Source organism: Trachemys scripta, unplaced genomic scaffold, assembly GCF_013100865.1.
Source record: "Trachemys scripta elegans isolate TJP31775 unplaced genomic scaffold, CAS_Tse_1.0 scaffold_28, whole genome shotgun sequence".
NCBI classification, from domain to species: domain Eukaryota; kingdom Metazoa; phylum Chordata; order Testudines; family Emydidae; genus Trachemys; species Trachemys scripta.
This window is the reverse complement of record NW_023260513.1, coordinates 1,559,172-1,582,193: the sequence shown is the minus strand read 5'-3', so window position 1 is coordinate 1,582,193 and position 23,022 is coordinate 1,559,172. Positions and strand designations below refer to the sequence as shown.

Genomic DNA, 23,022 nt, shown 5'->3' with positions numbered 1-23,022 from the left:
TGCTTTATTCTGAGTCTGAATCAAACTGACTGTGCAAAACAACACCTACAAGAGGTTCCCATGGCCCCACTGAGACTCTCTGTCTGGGAAGCTCAACCCTTACAGGCACAGCCCCTCCCTCCCAGTACCACATCTCTCCTTCTAAGCAAAACTTAGTAACACCTAGAAGAAACCAACACACAGTTACTAACAATGTTCAGCTAGTCTCTGAGGTGCCCTGCACTGTCCCCTGGAACATCAGCTCTGTCAGGAGGCAGCAAGTCAACTTGTCTGGTTGTTCCCTGTCTGAGACCTCCATTATCCCCATAAAAGGGGGATAATGATACTCCCTTTGTATATTTAGATTTCAAGCTCTCTGGGGCAGGGACTGTCTCTCGCTGTGTGTCTCTGCAGCGCCCGGCACAACGGGGCCCTGATCTCAGCTGAGGCCTTTATGCACAGTCATAATACACAATGACTCATGATAATAATAACGGAGGACGGGGCCCACAGAAGGACAGTTCAGTAGCCTACCAGTGCATACTGTTCGGTGGCTTATTGCTATATTAGTCACCTAACCACAGCTACCGCTCACATCTTGGCAAATAAGGTCCAATACACAGAGTGTCTCTCCCATTTCCTTTATTGACTCAGAAGAGAATGCCTGTTCGTGAATTGTTCATGCAGTGGGTAGATCAAGGGGTCTCAACCTTTTCCACATCAAGACCGACTTCTCATTGAACACTACAGGAAAGGCAGTGTGATTACAGCCCTTTGGTAACAGCTTGTTTGCCACATCCAGGTTGAGAAGCCGGTAGGAGAGGTATTGCTTCAAGAGGAAGGGAAGAACATAGTGTTTTCTTTGATGGGTTTTGTAGCTGGTCATATGGAAAACTATATTAATATTCAGAAAAATAACTTGTACGTTACTGAAGGCCCTAATGCTAACACTTTGGAACATTAGTTGAGACCAGAGCTGGTCAGAATATAGGGCAGGGGGTTTGTGTAGAAAACTTCCATTTTTTTAGCCAAAACTGAAATATTTTGATTTGGAAATGTTGCTGTGGTATCTCATGGGAGATGTAGTTCTGTTTCCTCATGCTCCCATTCTCCTCTACATGCCAGGCCTCTCGGTCAGACTACGTCTCCCACAATGCACCGCAGTCTCCCATCTAGGAGTGGGGATCACAGTGGTCCCTTCTGGCCTCAGAATCCTCGAGAACTACATTTCCCAGCCCAATATTCCATCGAAACACAGGTTTGGACCAGTCCTCAGTGAGTCGACAGTGGTCAATATCTCCAGTTCAGAAAGCCAAATGATGACTAATCACTCTCCCTCACTCAGAGGCCTTGCATTGCCTTTTGCCGTGGCTTTGTGCATCAGGCTGGCCTGCTGCAGACCCAGCGTCTCCCTGTGCTGCATCTTGAGCTGCTGATACCTTTGTCGTCGTTCAGATACGCGCATTCACCTCCTCCCCTTATTGGAAACCTGCAACACAAAGGCCATGGGATTTAAAAAACAAACAACCCCGTTGGCGTCAGTGGGGCAGATTCCCAGCTGGCGTAAGTCATATAACTCCACTTAAGTTGCAGAAGTCAATGGAGCTATTCCAATGCACCCCAGCTGAGAATATCTCCCCGCACGTTAGTCACCTTAGACCATGATAGAAAGGGAATGTAAAGAAAGGGACTTACTGGTCATTGAATGGGGTGTCATTTACCCATTTCCAGGGCTTGTCTGCTTGTTCCCTGGTAAGGCCAATCCAGGTTTCTGAGCGTCCCTTATAGTGCAGCATAAACTCCTTATTAAAAAAAAGTGAAAACAAATATTGTGTATTGCATGTTACTGAGACGCTAATGGAGAAGATGCAATAAAGACACAAAGGTCTGCATCACATTCCACACGTGTAACTAGTGTACAGGACCAGCCTATCCAATAATACATATCAAAGATTGGGGGAAAAAATCCGATCACTTTTTTTATACTTGGAACTTAAGGCCACGTGAACAATTTTAACATGCCAATTAGCCCCAGATGTACTCATTGAAAAATATACATTTAGGCCCTGATCCCATAATATATGGAGATATACCTGTCTCATAGAACTGGAAGGGACCCCAAAAAATCATTGAGTCCAGCCCCCTGCCTTCACTAGCAGGACCAAGTACTGATTTTGCCCCAGATCCCTAAGTGGCCCTCTCAAGGCCTGAACTCACAACCCTCGGTTTAGCAGGCCAATACTCAAACCACTGAGCTCATAAGAGGCTAAACAGTTGAGCACAAATTGAAATGAGTCAACAGTGTGATGCTGTGGGCAAAAAAGGCTATTATTATATTATTAAGACTATATTAATAAGAATATTATTAAGCCCATCATTCTGCTCAGATACTACAGCGATCAGTGTGGCATAAGAACCTCTGTAGACTGGACTAGAATAGACACAGCTTGGGCAGCCCCCTGCCTCTGGGAGTGCAGGAATCTATCTGCCTGGAGCGCACCGTCGGATCAGGGCCTTATTTTGGCTTCTCATCATGAGACTTGGTACCGAGGCATCTCCTCGTTCTAGAGTTGCGGAGCTCTAGCATAAAATATTCCTCAGGTTTAACTACAAAGTTCCGCGCAGCAGCTCTGCACTTATTACCAAGCTGTTGCCAAGCCCGGACTATTGGGATCGCAGAGTTTCTCACCTTTTCCTCCCAGGTGTCAACTGTAGCCAGGGAGGCACCGAGCGAAGAGCAGTTTCTCTGGCTGGAGTTCCAATCCCCATCGACTTTTGAGAAATAGTAGCATTTCCATGGGTATGTTTTCCCTTGGGACCCGATCCAATCGACTGGACATGTGGTAGCGGCATGATTTGGGCAGGGTCTACTGCTAACCACTGAAAACGAAATTAACACAACAGTGAGGAGTTTTCCCATCCCCTCTCTGTACAGGATTCAGAGGCAAAGAGTGATATTCCACCTTGGGTGAGAGCCTGCGTACAAGGATTATACCCGCCACCCACTTAAGTTCTCAAAATAGGACGTAAGTGGCCCAAAGATTGTGTGCCGAGTCTACACTTGGGTGACAAGAACATAAGAACGGCCATAGTGGGTCAGAACAATGATCCATGTAGCTCAGTGTCCTGTCTCTGACAGTGGCTGCTGCCAGATGCTTCAGAGGGAATGAACAGAACAGGGCAATTATTGAGTGATCCAGCTTCTAGCAGCTGGAGGAAACCCAGAGCATGGGGATGCATCCCTGACCCTCTTGGCTAATAGCCATCGATGGACCCATCCTCCTTGAACTTATCTAATTCTTTTTTGAACCCGGTTATACTTATGGCCTTCACAACATCCTCTGGCAAGGAGTTCCACAGGTTGACTGTGCGTTGGGTGAAGAAGTACTTCCTTTTGTTTGTTTTAAACCTGCGGCCTGTTAATTTCATTGGGTGACCCCTAGTGCGTGTGTTATGGGAAGAAGTAAATAACACTTCCCTATTCACTTGCTCCATGCCATTCATGATTTTATAGACCTCTATCATCTCCCCATGTAGTTGTCTCTTTTCTAAGCTATATAGTCCCAGTCTTGTTAATCTCTCCTCATAAGGAAGCTGCTCTATTCCCCTGATCATTTTTATTGCCCTTCTTTGTATTTTACTCAGAACTATTGGCAGGTTCAAATATCCCACCTGCAGCGGGGTGCTTATATTGTTAGCTATGAGATCGACACCGGAGTTTAACCAGAATAGCTCTGCCATGAAGCTTTGATGCTGCATCATGAAAGGCTACAGAAGCTTTGCCGTTGATCTCAATGGGAGCAAAGTCAGGCCCCAGACCCCCAGTATAAATTCCGTCATAGCACATTAGCAAGCAATGGAGTGAACAGCTTAATGTGCAACGTAGCTGGAAGCTGGCAATCAGACACAAGAACCTCAGGCTGATGGCAGGGTTTTATGAAACGGGCATGCCAATACTGTGGAATAACATCGTCACCGGGGGACTAGGCCTTTAAGGAGAGATGGGGCCTGCCTGATCTGTGCCATATGTAATTCTGTGCTTCCCAGCCTGAGGGGGTGGGACTAAGGGGGCTGAAATAAATCAGTCGAGAGTGGAACCACAGAGAGTGGGTAGGAGCCTGTGGAAGGCTCTGAGCCAGGGGTCTGCAGAAGGCTGCTACTTCAGCCTGGGTGGGCAAGTGCTCCATCTCAGAGAGACAGAAAGGTAACCCAGAAGGAACTGGGAACTCACCCTGGAGGGTGGGAATTTTAGCTGGACTTTTGTTACCCTGGAAGGGGGTTATGTTTGTTTGTAACTTAGCCGGAGGGACCAGCCACATTTCCAGCACTGACTGGTGTCTGGCAAACTAAGAACACCCACCTTGGGGAGGGAAACTGAGGCTGGGAGTGTTGTTTGGCCAACAGAGGCTGCTATGAGGTGGCCTGAAATCACATTTAGATGTCACGCGAGATATCTGCAGGCCTAAATGCTAGGTAGGCATCTAAATGACAATTGCAGGTGCTGAGAACCTATTTATATGCGCAGTTATGGGAAGTGCAGACAGAGGCATGGATTTTTGCACCCAGGGCTCCGGCTGTCCTATCCGCAAATGTGACTATTCAGGGATGGAAAATGCCCCTAAACCATTATAAATTTTACACGTTCTAGGAAAATCTCCATTGTCGTGCCCCATTTATGATTAGTTAGATATGGACGGAGGTGTGCATGGAATGTTACATGTAAGAATTAAGACCCGGCTATTTCCCAGAGGAATCTACAGTCTAATACAGAGAAAAAACAACATGGAAAGAAGGTTACATTTGCAAAGTCAAACACACAAAGTTAAGGCCAGGAGGCCACTCAAAATCCCAGCTGCTAACAAATCTCTACTGAGCACGTATGAATGGAATTTTTTCAAAGGCTTATAACTTCCCCAAATGTGGGTGGCTTTTCATGGGACCCGCCAGCGGCACGCCCTTGACACAAAGGGTATGTCTTTACCGAACTGTTAACCCAGGCTCTTCCCCAGATTTTAGCTCCCGTCCATGCAGGAAAAAACAATGACGTGTTTGGAGGTGATTTAAGCGCACACTGGCTGACCTAGCTAGGGTATGGGTTAGGATCTAGGCTCCGGTTTAACTCCGGCTGGAACCCACCAACTTTGTAGGGAGGACACAGGCTAAATCGCTCAAGTGAATGAATCTATAAAAATCATTTCAAGTGCTGATTGTCGTCCAAGGCCTTCCCCACAACGCCCCCTGAAGGACAGAGAAGTTCTCCCACAAGTGACTGGGAAGGAATCCCAGAGGGTCTCAGCACAAAGAACCACGAGAAGTCCTAGGGAGACATGGGAAGCACACAACTAGTGAGGACACAGTAACTCAGGTAGGGCTTTGCTGTGGGGACGCCTGCACCTGGGCAAAGCTAGCCTGGGTGTTCCGACCTGGGGGCCAATCACCTGGGTTATTTGTGCCGTGTAGACATACCTAAAGCCAACTCCCCTGTCAAATTTCAAGTCCCCACTCCAAAGCAGAGAGGCCCTAGAGATTCTCAGCCAGAAGGCTGTAAGAATTATTTTGATGGGGGTGAAACAACTAGTTTCAGCCAGAGGGATAAAGCAAAGCAGAAATGTCAGACTTCGGGCTCTTTGCTTTCCTATCGCATGCTGGTTCAACACCAGCAGAACTACAAAGGGTGGGGAGGCTGGATTGTGCATCTTCCATGATTCTGACTGTGAAGGGAAAACAAACACCAAAAACTCAATTAGGAATTGCTGTCATCTCACCTGCCAAAACAATAATAGCAATAATGAGAAAAACCAGAAACAGGACCGTGATTAATCTGTATTTCCGGAGGATACGGAAAAGCCAGAAGTGAGATTCATCTGAAAAAGAAAAACACATTCATGTTCTTGAGGCTGCTTTAGGAGAGATAGAGGAAGCACATTTATCAACAATGTCCTGCAGCCAAGCCCCCAGTGGCCAAGTATTGTTTTGCAATCACTATCTGTTATAAACTGTACTTGCTAGTAAATCCTGGGGAATGTAATATTAATAAATAAATAAATTAATGGAGATATCCCATCTCCTAGAACTGGAAGGGACCTTGAAAGGTCATTGAGTCCAGCCCCCTGCCTTCACTAGCAGGACCAAGTACTGATTTTGCCCCAGATCCCCCAAGTGGCCCTCTCAAGGATTGAACTCATAACCCTGGGTTTAGCAGGCCAGTGCTCAAACCGCTGAGCTATCCCTCCCCCCATTGTGCACTGTAGCCAGAGCCCTGTGTATTCTACAATTCTATGACTGCAGGATTCATACCTTGCTGCATAATTGTGCTACAGAAGCTGACTTTTAATTTAAAAATACATGTTTCTAGTCCTTGTGGTTGCAAAGAACAGCTTGAAATGGTGACGTGAGTGCAACTGATGCAGCAGTATCTGCCTGAATCTGAGAAAGCCTGAAACAAGAGCTCTGAGAGAGGGCAACTACCCAATTCATCACTATGGGGTGTTAACTCTGAAACCTATACATAATAATGTAACATGTACATAAAATGTAAGAACAGAGTAAAATAAGCTTAATTTATTATAATTAGAGCTGATTGGAAAATGAACAATTTCACAACAGTTGTGAAATTGTTTTCAATTTGCAGGGTTTGAAATGCCCTCCCTAAGATGAAAAACATTAAATTAAAATGTTTGCTAAAAACTTCAATAAAAGTTTTATTTAAAAAAATTGACCAGAGCTAGTCAGATTAAATAGCACAGGAGATGCTGCACTGATTGCAGAGGCAGATTAAGGTCTCCTGGGCCCTAGGCTGGAGCAAGTGCAGGGGCCCCGGCACCAGAGCCATGGACCCGCTCATCCCTTCCACCTATGGCCCCGCCCATGGCACCACCCCATTCTACTCCTTTCCCCATGGCCCCGTCCCCTCCTTGCTCCTTTCTGTGCCCCCACTGTGGCCATGAGACTGGAGAAGCTCTGTGCCCCTGATGTTGCCCTGGGGCCATGGTGGGGAGCAAGCGCTTCTCCAGCCCTGTGGGCCCATGTGGTAATCCACCATTGACTGATTGCATTATCTTTTTCATATTTAATCTCATAAGAGCTCACATTTTTAATTTATCTGACGCCACCAGAGAATTTCCACCAGATGCAACAGAATCCAGGAACACCGAAGCAAAATTTAAATCCAGTTCACCACAGAGTACATAGGGCTGGCCTGTAATGTTATGTTATGTAACAATTAGTGTGGCAATGTACACTGTCTTCTAAGAAGTGTGAAGGAGACACACTACTGAGCATCTATGCAGCTATTTCTTGTCCTCCCACAACCTCCGATGGTTAATAAATAGGATCAGACAAGAACAGGGCCCGTGTCACACCAGTTCTGGTACTTTTGTTGGGAGGAGAACAGCGTTCTGGTATGCCTGATAAAAGTACAATGATCAGAAGTACCGGAACGCTGTGAACCTTTCGATTAAAGGCGCATTGGTAAGCTTGTAAACACAGCAATTCTTTCCATAATTCTTTATCGTTCTTCCATTTGTCTTGACAGCGAAGCTTCGCTTACCTGGTCTGGTTTTTGTCTGTGAGCCTGCAGGGTTAGGAAGTGCCTTAGCTGTCTCTCCTCCATTCTCCATTTAGCAAGTGGGGCACATTGTTTTCCTGTATCTTCTGGCTGCAATCAGTATCGACTGGCTGCAAGGAAGTGTACATTATTCAAAGGGGGCAGAGCTAGCTTCTGTTATCGAGTGTCTTATAGTACCACCTACAGGCAATGACTGAGATCAGCACCCCAACAACCTAAGTATTGTACACCCACATCATAAGAGACAGCTGTATGCAATGCTGGCCCTGAGCTTTCTCCCATAGTCAGGATCTCCCGTCGGTTTGCGACAGCACAGCACCAGCAATAGCTGCGATTAAGGCGGCCTAAGTGTTTCCATTAGAATCACCTGTTAAATCACCGTCTGAGACTTTCACCGTCCGTCTCAACTTTTCCACGTCAGGGCTGGCTCAGGGTAAATTTTTCCAGATTTGGAGCAAAAGTGGATTAACATTTGGGGGAGTGTGTGTGAAAGGAGAATAAAAGAAGCCTACATGCGCCCCATTCATTATTAATGTTATTATTATTGACCACAACAATTTGTTAATCATCATTCATAAACCATTTTGGTGTTGCTGAATCTGCACTTTTCTCCGAAAGGAAGAAAAATGGCGTCCATTTCGAGCGGTGCAGGCCCCTCACAGATTCTAATGCGATGGGAGAGTCAGTTCCGGAGCTGTGTAGTCAGGAGGTAGTTGTGATGTCAGGGATGCTACAGCCCGAGATCCATTTCAGTGGATGAGTTCAAGACAGTTGCCTTGGTGTTGGGGGTTCTGATCGGTAGATTTCACAGGCTGGTTGTTTTCCACGGCAGAGTGTGTGGGCCCCTGCACAGCCGCCTCTCCTCTGAGGCTGGTGTGCTGAGGGGCTCCCCTCTCCTGTTTCAATCCATTTCAATCCCTGATCTCAGCCACACTGAGCCACAAGGCGCATTTTTACTCCTCCTCTGGTGAGCGAGGGGAGTGGGGAGCACACGGTGAAACTGGAGACAGGTTGAGAAAGGTGCGTTGGGGATAGAAAGGGTTGGAAAGGAGAGGAGGAGAAGGGGGAGACTCAGAGAGAGGGAGCGGAAAGAAAGGTTAATCATGGGGAGGAGAAATGAAAAATTGAGGGAAAGAGAGGAGCAGTCACAGAAGGGAAATTGAAATGTGCAAGGAACACACACGCACGCTTCAACTTGGCTGGCTAGGGGATCTGCTGGAGGATACAGATTCCTTTTGGACACATCTCTCCTCTTGGCCGCATTCTCTTTCCTTCCTCCAAGCTGACGCAACATCATGTGTCCACTTGACAAGGACACCCAGGATAACGTGTCATATGGGCTACCTAGGGAGGTGGTGGAATCTCCATCCTTAGAGGTGATATAAAATTATTCTACTTAACTGCCAGAGGGCAAATTTGTCACCTACCCATGTGAAACATGCAGCGTCAGCTATATCTTAACTCAGGAAGTTCCTTTGAGAGGAAATGTAGCCAAACTCCAAACCTGGAAACAATGGACCTTTCTGTGCCTGCATCCTGTACATAACTAACTGCTTGGTTTGCAAAATAACGCAAGGAGGGGGCAAGTAGATGAACAATAAGGGGTCATATGAGGGGCAGATACATGTAGCTTGCTAATTATGTATGGTAATGATAGCAAATTTTGGCCAATCATAGAGCGATAGATTATCATAATCAACTGCATAGAATGCTTTGGTGTAAGTGTTTTCTTTGTTCTTGCTGACTTATGAGCTCGAACCCAATTGCAATTGAAATAAACGGATCGCCCCTCCCGGGGCTCCTTGCTTGATTAGCTGTGTCCGTCTCTCCTTAGTCCTCAGCTGGAACGGACAGGAATTTCTATGACAGAGGTTTTTAAGGCCTGGTTTGACAAAGCTGGGATGGTTTAGTTGGGGTTGGTCCTGCTTTGAGCAGGGGGTTGGACTAGATGACCTCCTGAAGTCTCTTCCAACCCTAATCTTCTAGGCTTCTATGATTTCCCTTTCATTTTTATTTTCTTTCACCACCCTCCCCCTCTCCCTAATCACCAACATGATGTAGGCCAGTAGATCTCAAGCTTTCCAGACTACTGAACCCCCTTTCAGGAGTCTGATTTGTCTGGCGTACCCCCATGTTTCACCTCACTTAAAATCTATTTGCTTACAAAAGCAGACATAAAAATACAAAAGTGGCACAGCCACTATGACTGAAAAATTGCTGCCTTTCTCATTTTTACTATAGAATTATAAAAGAAATCAACTGGAATATAAATATTGCACTTCGATTTCAGCAGATAGTCTATAGAGCAGTATAAACAAGTCAACGTCTGTTTGAAATTTTAGTTTGTGTTGACTTCGCTAGTGCTTTTTATGTAGCCTGTTGTAAAATGAGGCAAATATCTACATGAGCTGATGTACCCCCTGGAAGATCCCTGCGTACCCCCAGGGGTCTGCGTACCCCTGGTTGAGAACCACTGATATAGGCAACCTTACCTTGAAAAGGGCTTGTATCGATTAGTCTGGTTGCTTAGACAGATGTACATGGGACTTTACAGAAAAATTAAAGTCTCCAAAAATCTTGCAATCTAAATAACACACACACCCCTTCAATGCCCTCTCCCCTGCTCCGTGTGGGAAATCCCACATGTTACATTTCAGAACTGAGGCCTAACGTACTTCCCTGATACAGAATGGAGAAAGAAATAGAGAGAGAGAGTAGAGTCACGCACTCCCATTTCTTTCCTCCTCACAGTGCTCCACCATATAATCTATCTTAGGGTTTGATCTTGTTACCCATCTCTGCAATATCCTCTGACTAAGGCACTAACTCAATACCTCTGCATGATACAAGAGTCACGTCTTACCTGGGAGCTCAGAGCTGCTCAGCAGAGAGGAGTGTGAAGGGCCCAGAAAAGCATCAGTGCCACCCCCACAGGGTAACTGTCCTAAACTCTTCCAATTGAGAGCGACATTCCCAAGACCAGCTGGGAGTCAGAACCCGAACATATCAAGAAAACCACCAGATGAATTTCATCCAATCACAGCGTCAAGGCATGTCAGGAGGTTTTTCTTGGCCGTTGTTATGGCAACTGTGAGTCACTTGTACATGAGCATGCAAGATGAAAGTCTTCATAGAAAGAGGACATAGCAAACTCAGATAATTGTGATGGGTTAAATCCTTCTCCCAGGGGCAGATGAACCTTTCTAAGGTTCCTTTCAGCGACAGAATAGCTGCACAAAAGATGGTTAATGGCCTGGCCACTTTTTTATGCCATGTGGTCCTAGGTGAATGGGGAGAGATAGGCACCTGGTATCCACAATAGCCAGCCGGCTAGGGGGTCTCCTCGCCTGAACTAGCCAATGGGAGATGCCAGTGAGAGGGGGTGTGTCCAGCACCAGGTTTACAATGGCGCCACTGGGGCCAGGCCCACAATCAGAAGGGGCCCCGGTGCCCTGACTGTGGCCCCTGTCCCCACCTGTGCTCTGCCCTGAGGCCACGCCCCCACTCGCTCCTCTCCACCCCTCCCTCCCCTCCACCCATGTGAGTGGCGGGCCTTGGGAGGAAGAGGCTGAGTGAGGGCGGGGCCTCAGGGTGGAGCATAGGTGGGGCCTTGGGGGGGGGGGAAGAAGGAGAGCCGGCAGGGGCCTCAGGGTGGAGCAGGGGGTGGGACCACGCTCTGGTGCTGAGGCCCACAAAAGATTAATCCAGCCTGGGTGTGTCCTAAGCACCATCCCTCTCATGGAGTTAGGGGCTTAAATCCAGGCTACAGGAAAGCATCTCTGCTTGCCGGGAAGCCCTCTCCAGGAGCCATGCGGCTTCTGTGCCGAAACCGTTTCTTGCAAGACGTTTGGGCACCTGCTTCACTATATTAAAAAAATAGGAGCGAGGCTGCCAACCTTATGACTTTCAGCCCAGTGGGCAGAGCGCTCACCCGGGAGGCAGGAAAAACAGGTTCAAGGTGGCTATAGCCCTGCAAGGCCCCCCCTCCGCAGCGCCGCCTCGGTGACAGGTATTTCTTAGATGCAATCTTGTTTATTTACAAAGCATGTACAAAGTCTTGGGTCTGTGAACCCAGAAAGAAGCAAATAGCAGGAAACAGCTTCGTCACAGACAATCTTTTCCTCCTGCACCCTTGACCCAAAAACCAATCCCCAGCTTTCTGCCTGGGTCAGACACCAGGCTTCGGATGCTCCTTCAGGCTGTGTGTGTGGGGCTCTCTGGTCCTTTTCATAGAATACCAGGGTTGGAAGGGACCTCAGAAGGTCATCTAGTCCAACCCCCTGTTCAAAGCAGGACCAATCCCCAGACAGATTTTTGCCCCAGATCCCTAAATGGCCCGCTCAAGGATTGAACTCACAATGCTGTGTTTAGCAAGCCAATGCTCAAACCACTGAGCTATCCCTGCCCCCCGTTTTGTGTTCTTCCTTCCCTACACACACACACACCCCTTTCCCAAAACAACACTCAACAAAAACCACACTGCCCCCTCAGTCCAAAACTCCTCAAGGGGGTCACAACTGTCTTAGGTGGGGGGTTTGTGATGAGATTATCCTGACGGTTAATTGAAGGGTGCATTCGCACCCATCAATCTCAGAGGTGCGCGATTCATGCAGTCACCAGTACCTCTCAGCAGAACGATGGCATTCAGGTTTGGTGGGAGTGACTTCCAAAGGGGCAAGAAAGTGCAGGAACAGGCTCATTGCTCTACAGGGATTCTAGATGACATGTTACCACTCTACCCTTCAATGGTATAGAGGTGGATTTGCAGGGGTTAGATTTGCTACATTATCCCTAAGCAGAAGCCACCGTCTGTTTTCCATTTTCCCTTCTCCTGGATTCACATTGTCGGGGGAGGAGAAGATTGGTATGGTGGTTATTCTACTAAACTCAACCCAATTCGTGACTCTCTACAGATTTGGCAGTTCTCCTGAAGGGGAAACAGACCCCTTCCCTATGGCACTGGGGTGGAAAAGGAGATATTAGCTAGTGGCTATGCTGTGACATGGTACAATTGACTTCCCTGTCCATAAACCATATCTGCACACACACACGCGCAGGGTAGGTGAATCCACAACACACACAGACACAGAATGGGGAGAAGACACACCACACACACACACACACACACACACAAACATGGTAGGTAAATCCAGAACACACACTCACGCGTACACAAAAGATAGGTGAATCTAGAACACACACATACACATACACACACACACGGTAGGTGACTCCAGAACACACAGGCCACAGACACACACATGCAGGGTAGGTGAATCCAGAACACACACACATGCACGATAGGTGAATCCAGAAGAAATACATACACACACACACACAGGGTAGCTGAATCCAGAACACACACACACACACAGAGGCACAGTAGGTGAATCCAGAACACACACACAGACACATATGCAGGGAAGGGGAATCCAGCACACACACACACACATTGGGGAGAAGAGCCCTATGAATCAGGAAGATGGAAAGAGACCAAAGGGCGTTGGCAGAATGCTGACAGCCCTGCTGCATAAGCACTTCCTGATCCACTCCCCCAGCTGCCTTAGTGACCATATTTGTTCATCTCAGTGTCTCATTGCACCAAGCTAGCGAAGACCAGACGCGTCTGTTAGACTCTCGCCTGCTGCAGTGAAATCGCACTGTGTGGTTCATGACTGTTATTTGGCTGGTTTTGTGAATGCCGTGCTGCTGTCTCCAGCTTCCTTTCACATTTATCTTTCTTGGTGTCCCTTCTGCCTGGGAGATTTTGATTTTTCTGTTTGCTTGTGGACGCAGTAATGAAGATATGACCCACAGTGAGCAAGTATGGACTTACCAGGGCATTCAGCAAGCAGGTATGTGGACAATTTCAATCTTCCACAGGTAGAAAAGGGACTGATGTGGAGAAGGATAATGTTGGATTTAGTGACATGGACTGGAAAGAACAGTGAGTGAGTCTGAGAAGGACAGTGAGGGTGGGATCTAAGTTTACTGGTTACATTTTTTCCTGTTCTAGTAACTCCTCAAATTTAGATGGTTTAGGCTGCCACATCAGCATTAGCAGAGTGATTGCTGTTAACAAGGCAAAATATGCAATGCACGAACTGCTTAAAAACTGCAGCACTGAAAACTTAAAAAGTTATAAGTGGTCAGCCTGGCAGAGGTGCTGGGCAAGTTTGCAATGTAGCCCCCTCAACCTCTTCAATGACAAATCAGGGACAAATCAATGAGAAATCAGGGACAAAATTAAAGTGAGGAAGAAGAATTCCCCAGCTACCTAGTTTCTGCTTTGGGGTGATCGACTCTGCAAGTGACACTCTAACATGACCGCGTTGCAGATCAGAGCAGAAAGCCCACCCTATGGAATTTTGTTGCAACCGAGCTAAGGTACACCAGGGAGGGACCTGGCCCCATAAGATTTTTGTGACCTTGGGAGAGCAAAGCATGATGGTGGCACTTCAGTTATCAACAATTTTTTGTAAACCAAAAAAAAATAATCACTATTTAAATTATATTTGAAATTGGTGTTGGGAAATATTTTTGAAGGTGAGACAGCGTTTTCAGATCAGGGGAGACAAATTCTTACCTTTTCTGGCCCCTCAAAGACCATGCTAAATATTTAGTATTTGTCTCATAGCATGGGCCAGTGACCAGAACTCCATGGTGGCAGGCACCGTGTAAACTGGAGCTGGTTAGAAAACGGGATGTTCTTCTACAGAAAATGCGACAGAAGCAAAGTTTTCAATGGGAGTCTTTCCACTGACTTCAGGGGGCGTTGGATCAGGCCCTAAAAACACAGGGCGTGGTCTGCCTGCCGGTGCCACCTGAGAAAACTTTTGCGTATTTCAAATTTCCAAAGCCCCCCAAATAGTTTGGCCAAAATCCAAAAAATAGTTCATTTTTTGGTCAAAAATGCAGTTTTTATCTTTGAAAATCTTGCTCTTAATTTCTAAATATTGGCTAGAGCACATCAGCCCCACAGAAACGTGTTTAAAAATAAAGTTATATTGAGAGCCATCAGCTACAAGACTTCATTCACTATTACATGTCCTTAGCACCAAGAGATACACCCATCAAGATTATGGTCCTATTGAGCAATTCATTTCCAAGCTCCCCGTGTCTTTATTTTCCCCTCCCCACGCTGACGAAGGAGAGTGAAAAGTTTCCGGCTCAATGGGGCATTTAAAACTGGTTTTTTGAAGCATTGCATGGGGGCAAGAAAACCAAAGTAGTGTGCTTCTTTTTATGCATGCCTGCTGAGACTTACCACATGGTAAAGTTGTGGAGCTCAGAGGATCTCAGAGGGTGATCTGCAGGCTGTTGGGTGGGGCTCAGCAGAGAGCTAGCTTGTCACAGAGCATTGGCTCTTTCTCCATGTTTCAGCTGCCCCAATAAATAAATACATAAATAAAAATCATAGATAAAAGTGTTACGTAGGTTCTTAATGGTACTTTTCAGAATCAATCATTGCAGTTAGAATCATAGAATAGAATCATAGGACTGGAAGGGACCTTGAAAGGTCATTTCCAGTCCAGTTCCCCATTAGCCACAAGGATGCTGCATGGTAGAGAATGGAAGGAGAGGAGAATCCATAGGTTGAGCTACGTATTTAAATATAGTCCACGCAATGAACACGTTTGGGAACCCCTGCGTTTACCCTCAGTGTGTTGCAGTGTGAAACAGGGGCTCTAAAAGGGTCCCACCTGAATGTGAGGTAGGGTTTACCTCACCACTGTGGTGTATAAGGAGACAGGACAAAGAGGGTTTGCTGTTTTTCTCTGACCCTAGTGTGGCTCTGAGAGGATCCCAGCTTGAGTGGAATTTATTCTGTCAGTTGTTACAACATTTTCCACTATAAATTGCAAGAGAGGTAAAGAGCGGGTATTTTGAACAGGGCTAACTAGCCAGGGGGCTGAACCAGCATTGGGCCAATTTAAAGGATTCCAAGATGGCGCCGGCAGCCGGGCCGCACCCTAATCTTATTTAGTCTTATCCAACTCCCGCTCAATTTGAGGAATGCCAAGATGGCGCCTGCAGCCCAGCCATGACCTATATGGCAAATATGCCCAACGGAGAGTGACGTGAAATGGGAGTACTTCTGTACACGGCATTCTACAACTAAAACCCAAGACTGCTGTTTTTTAAAAACAGATCGAAAGCTTGCGAGACTCATTCCCCTTGCTAAACTGGACTCTGCTATCTTGCACCGTGTACCGGCATTTACCCCAGTGCAGATGGTGTTTGAGTCACTTCCATTCTGATTTAGTCAGATGTTAGGCAGTATTATTTTCTGGCCGGGATGCATTCAGCATGTCCATGCCCACGCATGTAAATGTAACTGGGGTGCTGGAACAATGTGTATAGTGGGGGGGCTAAGAGTTATTGACCCAAATTGTAAACTCTGTATGTGATGGAAACCACTTCAAGCCAGGGGGTGGTGCTGCACCCCGAGTTCCAGCACCTATGAATGTAGCCCTTCTACCAGGTGGAGTCGGCAGCAATAAGGGCTGGGTTCAATATCTAGGGGTTCCTTTCAACAATATGACACAGAACCGGCTTGAGCCCCTCACCCAGAAATCTGGGAAAATTGCACATCTGGGCACCTCAACGACACAGTACTTCCCCTCTCGCAAGCACTGTGTTGGTGTATAGCAAAGAAAACTTCTAATGAAAAGGGGAAAGGAACCCGGCATTCATTCAGAAAAACACCACCAGCAGGATTCGAAAACATGTGACCAAGAACAAAACACTCACCCCCGAGGACGCTGGGCAGTATCCTTCACCTCAGTTCCTCACCTTGCGGTGTGAAAGTCCAGCAAACAAATGTTCCTTTAACACGCCGCTCCCCTCTCCCTCTACCACATCCCACTCATGGTTGTTGGCCTTACTCAGCTCTTAATGGGGGAGCTCTCTACTAGTGCAGAGCTGGGCAGTCTCTTTCACCACAGTAGCTGTAAGACTTAGCACGTACCTGGTTATCAGTGATCTCAGCTCTAGTGATCCATAACAAAAGACTCTCAAGTGAGTCTAATCAGCTCTGTCATTAAATGCTGGAGAGAGAAAGGGTCAGATGGTATCTATAACCCTTGTGCAGAGCCAAGCCGCCGCTCAGCTGCTGTGCTTGAAATATTCTGCAGTATTCCAGACAGAGGCTTGATGTCTGCCAACATAAGAGGCGTGGCTTATGAGAGCGAGGCTCTGGCATGGATGGTTTGGTAGGGTTACCATCCGTCCGGGTTTCCCCGGACTTGTCCGGCTTTTTCAGTGTTTAAATGGCCGTCCGGGGGGGATTTCTAATCAAGTAGAAATGTCCGGGATTTCCCCCTTCCCCTTGTGCGGCGCGGCTGATTGGACGCCTGGCCTGATTGAAAGCCGCTCGCAGCCACTAGGGCCTCTAGCAGCCAGAGTCCCTCCCCCTCCCCCGCTCCCTCCTCCCCCACTGAGCAGCGGAGGCTGTGTTTAATTCCACGTGGAGCCTGCATTTCTCCCTCTGCCGGGTGAGCGGGGGGAGCAGGGCAGGCAGCGCGGGGTGTGTGTGTGTAGAGACTGCAGGGGTGGGGGGGTGCAGAGGCTGCAGGGCGAGTGGGGAGCAGGGGGCACAGAGGCTGCAGGGGCGGGGGGGGTGCAGAGGCTTCAGGGCGAGTGGGTAGCAGGGAAGCACTTAGCAACCCCCAACCAAGATCAGAGCGGGAGGAAGGAGGGGGAATGCGGGGTGCTCAGAGGAAGGGGCAGAGTTGGGGCAGGGACTTTGGGGAAGGGGTTGGAATGGGGGCGGAGAAGGGGTGGGGTTGGGGCGGGACCGAAGGCGGGGAAGGGGCGGCGTTGGGGCAGGGCCGGGGACGGGACCGGGGCCCCGTGGAGTGTCCTCTTTTTTAAATGTTTGAATATGGTAACCCTATGGTTTGGACGGGCAGCAACCACTCCCTGTTGATGACCAGGGTTTGAGCCGAGGAGGGAAAGGGAAAATAGTAGTGGTATTCTCCCACAATCCGCCTCCAAACCAACTCTCACTGATTTGAGATGCCAACATTAGCTGTCACTTAGAGCTGGTCAGAATTCCAAATTTCCGTTTCGCCGGAAGTTTTGACATTTCGAAATATTTTCGTTCCGAATCAGAACACATGCCAATATATTTGAAATTTTCTTCCAAATTGCATTCTGGAAAATGTTTGACTTTAGAAAAAAAAATTGTATTGGCATTTTAAAACTTTTATTTAGAATTTTTTATTTTATTTGATGGGGCTTTTCATTTACATTTTTGATGTTATTCCGTGAGGTGAGTATTAGTACATAATATGCATTACTGCGATTGACGTTATTATATGAAAAAGATGAAATAGTCCTTTATTTTATTTGTTTAAAATCATGAAAGAAGGCAGCTTCTCAGTACCGATGGATACTTTGGTCTAGAAAACATAAGCTGTAGCTCCTGTTTGTGTTTGTAAATGAAACAGTCTGACATGAGAAACCGTTTCTATGAAAAATGTCTGACCCGTTCGATTGCCCCTCAGAATAGATTGTTCAGTGCTAAAAATATGATCAGGGAAGGTCTCTTGGTTCTGCTGGGTTTTTTGGGTGTGTCTCCTTCCTGATTGGGGGGTAAATTGGCAATAATTTCCCACATTTGCTTCCTGTAGCATCAGAATGAGCTGGCATTCATAAAGATCTTCTTAATATGACTCTCCTCCCTCTCTTTTCTTACATTTTTTGAGCAGTGAAATAGTTAACAATGTGGACATTTAAATCATCGGGATTGGACATCTGAGATAGGAAAAAACTAGAGGAAAGTAAAAGGTTTCTTCTTATCTCTGTCAGTTATTTTAGGATTTGTCTACACTTACATTAAAATGTGATAAATATTTGTTACCGGAGGTGTTTAACATAGTTGTAAATTCTTCTTCATCCCAAGTTTAATTACAAGGAATAAACACACTTGTCACGCCTACAGTGGAATTTACAATCATGTTACTTAACACTAGAGCTGAGTGAAATTTTTTTGGCTGAAAAAAACAAAGGAAACAAATTCAGATTTTTTTTTTTTACATTTTAAAAATTAAATGTTTTGATTTTTCTGTGCAAAATAACTTTAGTTTTTTTAAATTATATTTGGAAAAATTGAATTGATTTTGTCAAAACATCTACTTCAACCTGAAATTATTATTATGTTTTAAACTTTTTGATTTGTTGACATTTCATTTTTGGTTTGACCTGAGACCAACGTTTTTCCTCCCAGATTTTTGGAATTGCCAGCAAACTGAAAAATCCATTATTTGTCTAGCTCCACTTAACATAAGTTGGTTCAAATGTGTTAAAACACAACTGGAAGTCTGAGTGTAGACGTGGCTTTAAAGGTTACTTGTAATACTAATAAACACCAAATTTCCATATGGAAATGTGCTTTTCAAATTGATAGCACCTTTTAATTCTCAGTTGCAGCTTCGCTTTAACTACTTGTTCATTGTAGTAAACCCATGGATAATTTTATTTTCTGTGCACTGAAACTTTTAAATGGCTATGCACCTCATGCCGCAAACTGCCACTTTGGTTCTCAGAGATGTCGCAGACTGTTACAGAGAGAGAGACACACACACACTGTGCTCTCTCCTAGAGACTTTATTTAGTTCTTATTTTTATCATTTCTTTTAATGTAATCCAGGCACAAAGTTTCAGATTGCTCTTTCTGTATAGATATAAAAACATACCACTCACTGAACAGATGTTTTTGCTTCCTTGACAGGAGCTGACAGTGGATTGTAGCCAGTTTCCTGCTGAGATTTCTTCCTCAACGGACTCTTCTGAGGCATCTCCTTAATTATTCCATATTGTAAATCACACTTCAGGAGGTCTAAAACATGACTTTAAAGTACTGCTCCGCTCCTCACCCCACAAAGGAATGCTCCACAACATAGTTACACAACACTCAAATGCATCCCTCACCACAACACACATAGGGCAGAAGGGAGCCCAGTGTAAGGTTTCTTTCAAAGGGCAGTTTCTGTAACAGTACTGGGTATCCAGCAGTGACTATGGGAGAGGGATTAATGTCTCCCTGAAGGTGAGCATCTCCAGCCCTCTCCCAGTAATGTCCTATGGGGTCAGCATTCGGCAACTACTGGAGACAGTAAAGAAGGGAAATTAGATGAACTTTTCCTCCAAAAGACCCTCTCACACCATGATTTCAGTGGGGTTTGGCCCTAATTTAACATTCCGATCACAGGCTCAGAGCCCTAGTTAGTTTAAGAATGACTCATGCATGTCCTTGTTGGGTCCCTTAGTTTGAGATTAGCCATATAAGAGCTGGGTATTATTATTTATTATAATTATATGACAAAGGGAGTTGTTTTCTAAAGCGATTTCTTTAAGTCTTTTTTATTTATTTAAAATAAATATTTTTTAAAATAAAAATATTGTTTGTCGAGTCTTTTTAAAATAACTACAGGAAAATATGGTCCATTCAAATGGATGATGTATCCTGAAGAAGAAACAGCCCACAATACAAACAGGAACAAATAGCAAGGAAAAGTCAATGGGACTATCTCTCGCTGTGTGTCTGTGCAGCACCCGGCACAACGGGGCCTGATCTCAGCTGGGGCAGGGACTGTCTCTCCCTGTGTGTCTGTGTAGCTCTTGGCACAACGGGGCCCTGATCTCAGCTGGGGCAGGGTCTGTCCATCACTCTCTTCTGTGCTTTTTTCACCCCCATGGTACTGTATATACTGAGAGCTACTCTGACTGTCCACTAGGTGTCACTGCTGCTCCTCTCAGTCCCATCTGAAGGGAACATGTGGGCCTAGTAGCAGGAAGGTAGAAGGCTACCTACATGTATTAAAAAATGTTGATAAGTGCAAAGTAATGCACATTAGAAAAAATCAGTCCCAATTATACATACCAAATGATGGGTCTAAATTAGTTGTTGCCACTCAAGAAAGAGATCTTGGAGTCATCTTGGATAGTTCTCTGAAAACATCCGTTCAATGTGCAGCGACAGTCAAATAAACTAACAGAATATTAGGAACCATTAGGAAAGAGAGAGATAATAGGACAGAAAATATCATAAATGGCACTAAGTAAATCTGTGGTACACCCACGCCTTGAACACGGTGCGCAGTTCTGCTCACCTCAACTCAAAAAAGCTATATTCGAATTGGAAAAGGTGCAGAGAACGGTGACAAAAATGATTAGGGGAATGGAACAGCTTCCGTACGAGGAGAAATAAAAAAGACTGGGACTGTTCAACTTAGAAAAAAGACAGCTAAGGGGGGGGAGATGAGAGAGGTCCGTAAAATCATGACTGGTGTGGAGAAAGTATCATTTACCCCTTCACATAACACAAGAACTAGGGGTGACCTGATGAAATGAGTAGGCAGCAGGTTTAAAACAAATGAAAGGGAGTATTTCTTCACACAACGCACTGTCAACCTGTGGAACTCCTTGCCAGGGGATGTTGTGAAGGCCAAAAGTATAATGGGGGTTCAAAAAAGAACTAGATAAGTTCATGGAGGATAGGTCCATCAATGGCTAGTAGCCAAGATAGTCAGGGATGCAGCCCCATGCCCCAAATATCCAACTGCCAGAAGTGGGGATTGGACGATAGGGGCTGGATCACTTGATGATCACCTGTTCTGTTCATTCCCTCTGGGGCACCTGGCATTGTCCATTGTCTGAAGACAGGATATGGGGCTATTGGTCTGACCCAGTGTGGCTGATCTTATAGTCTTATGCTGTGACTTTCAGTCAGATGTTTTTTTCTTCTTAAAAATAAAATCCTTTACTTTTTTTTTTTTTACTGAATCAAATATGCAGATCTGAGTGCTGGGCACAGGATGGGCTGGGTTAATCTCAGGGGGAAGCGTGTGTGTGAAATTCTTACTGCTGCGTGTAGTTGCACAGGAAAGATGGGTCTCTGTCACCCAGTGTCTGTTACTTTCTCTCTTTTCCCCCCAGGGGTAGCACTGAGACTTGGTTTTGACCCTCCACACTCCCCTGCTGTCCCTCGGTGCCCTGATGGCTGGGTCGGGTACCTGGGGAAATGTTACTATTTTTCAGAGGCCGAAGGAAACTGGACCTTCAGCCAGAGCAACTGCTCCTCCTTCGGCGCCTCTCTGGCTGTGATTGACACCCCGCAGCAAAAGGTGAGACTCCTCCAGATGACAAAATGGGCCTGGAGCAGGGACCTGAATTTAGGTCTCTTCCCAGGTGAGTGACCCAACCGCCAGGCTAGAGAGTCCGTCTCACTTGCTCTCGGCCCCAGCAACTGTTCAAGTGCCCTATGCAACGTGGAACAGCTTCAGCAGGAGAGAGGGAGGGGGACCCACCCCGAAATAACGTCTTCCTTTTTCTGTTTTAAAAAGGCTTCCTCTGTGTGACAGCCAGTCCATGGGGCAGAGTTTTCTCTCAGAGCCCCCACCTGGGGGAAAGAGACACGGCATTAATGGGGCTGAAGACACTTCATGGTTCAACACTTTCCATGCAGCGGGTTCAGGCACTTGACTGTGAGTCAGGTGATCTGGCTTCAATTCCGAGCTCTGCCGCACACTCTACTGTGTGACCTGGGAAAATTCATGGCAACCTGCCGTGCCTCGGTTTCCCCACCTGTCATATAGGGATAGAACTACTTTGTTCATCTGTCTTGTAAGTTCTTTGGGGCAGGGACTGTCTCCCCCTGTGTGTCTGTGCAGCACCCGGCACAATGGGGCCCTGATCTCAGCTGGGGCAGGGACTGTCTCTGGCTGGGTGTGTGGCATGATGGGTAGACACCTGATGTTCCTTCATGCCATGTCCCAGCACAGCCTCTGCCTTCTTCCTCACTCTGTTCAAGCCCATCCCTTCCCCTCTCACTCTCTTGTGCTTTTGTGCCCTGTGGTACTGTATGTACTGAGAGCTACCCTGACTGGCCACAAGGTGTCACTGCTGCTCCCCACAGCCCCATCTGAAAATGCTTGTGGTTAACAGCACTCCTGGTACCCAGTGCAGAGAAGCTCTGGAGGACAGGTGGGTGCAGAGAAGCTCTGGAGGACGGGTGGGTGCAGAGAAGCTCTGGAGGACAGGTGGGTGCAGAGAAGCTCTGGAGGACAGGTGGGTGGTGGGTGGCACATGTGGGCGGAGGAGCAGGAAGGGACTTTTCTAGCAGGAGCTCTGATAGATGCACTAGAGCAGCCTAAGGAGCTAGACAGGCGGACAGCTCAGGCAGGGAAGGAGCTGCGGTTACCTGCGCTGCTGTGTGTTTGCAGCTCGCACAGATTCTGACTCAGATGAGTGAGGACGTCCGCTGGGCTGCTGCTGTCGCTGTCTTCTGCGCTGTTTAAGCTGCTCCGCCCGGAATCACGGTCCGCAGGGGTGTTTGGGGCTGTTCCCATCAGTCCTTCATGAGGGCGCCCTGGAAAACCTCCCCACACAGCAGCCGTGTGAACAGAGGTTAGAGAACTGTCTGGCGTGTGTGTAATAAAGTACTGAGTAATATGGATCCCAGTCAGTCA

The 23,022-nt window shown here is 46.7% G+C and overlaps 1 protein-coding gene across 4 annotated transcripts; it reads right to left on the bottom strand.

The window, feature by feature from the left end:
- Positions 1 to 606: 606 nt before the first annotated feature.
- LOC117870457 (C-type lectin domain family 2 member D-like) lies at positions 607 to 16,750 on the bottom strand. Of its 4 annotated transcripts, XM_034757618.1 has the most exons (7): positions 16,518 to 16,750; positions 14,814 to 14,929; positions 7,529 to 7,656; positions 5,745 to 5,843; positions 2,669 to 2,859; positions 1,675 to 1,781; positions 607 to 1,468 (listed from the first exon to the last, which is right to left on the bottom strand). In XM_034757618.1, the coding sequence occupies exons 3-7, from the start codon at positions 7,596 to 7,598 to the stop codon at positions 1,360 to 1,362; spliced, it is 576 nt and encodes a 191-aa protein (XP_034613509.1). In that variant the 5' UTR covers positions 7,599 to 7,656; positions 14,814 to 14,929; positions 16,518 to 16,750; the 3' UTR covers positions 607 to 1,359. The 4 variants fall into 4 exon arrangements, with proteins under 4 accessions (XP_034613509.1, XP_034613510.1, XP_034613511.1 ...); XM_034757619.1 differs by lacking the exon at positions 16,518 to 16,750 and having other exon boundaries at positions 14,814 to 14,942; XM_034757620.1 differs by lacking the exons at positions 14,814 to 14,929; positions 16,518 to 16,750 and adding an exon at positions 10,410 to 10,567 and having other exon boundaries at positions 5,745 to 5,840.
- Between the last annotated feature and the right edge of the window lie 6,272 nt (positions 16,751 to 23,022).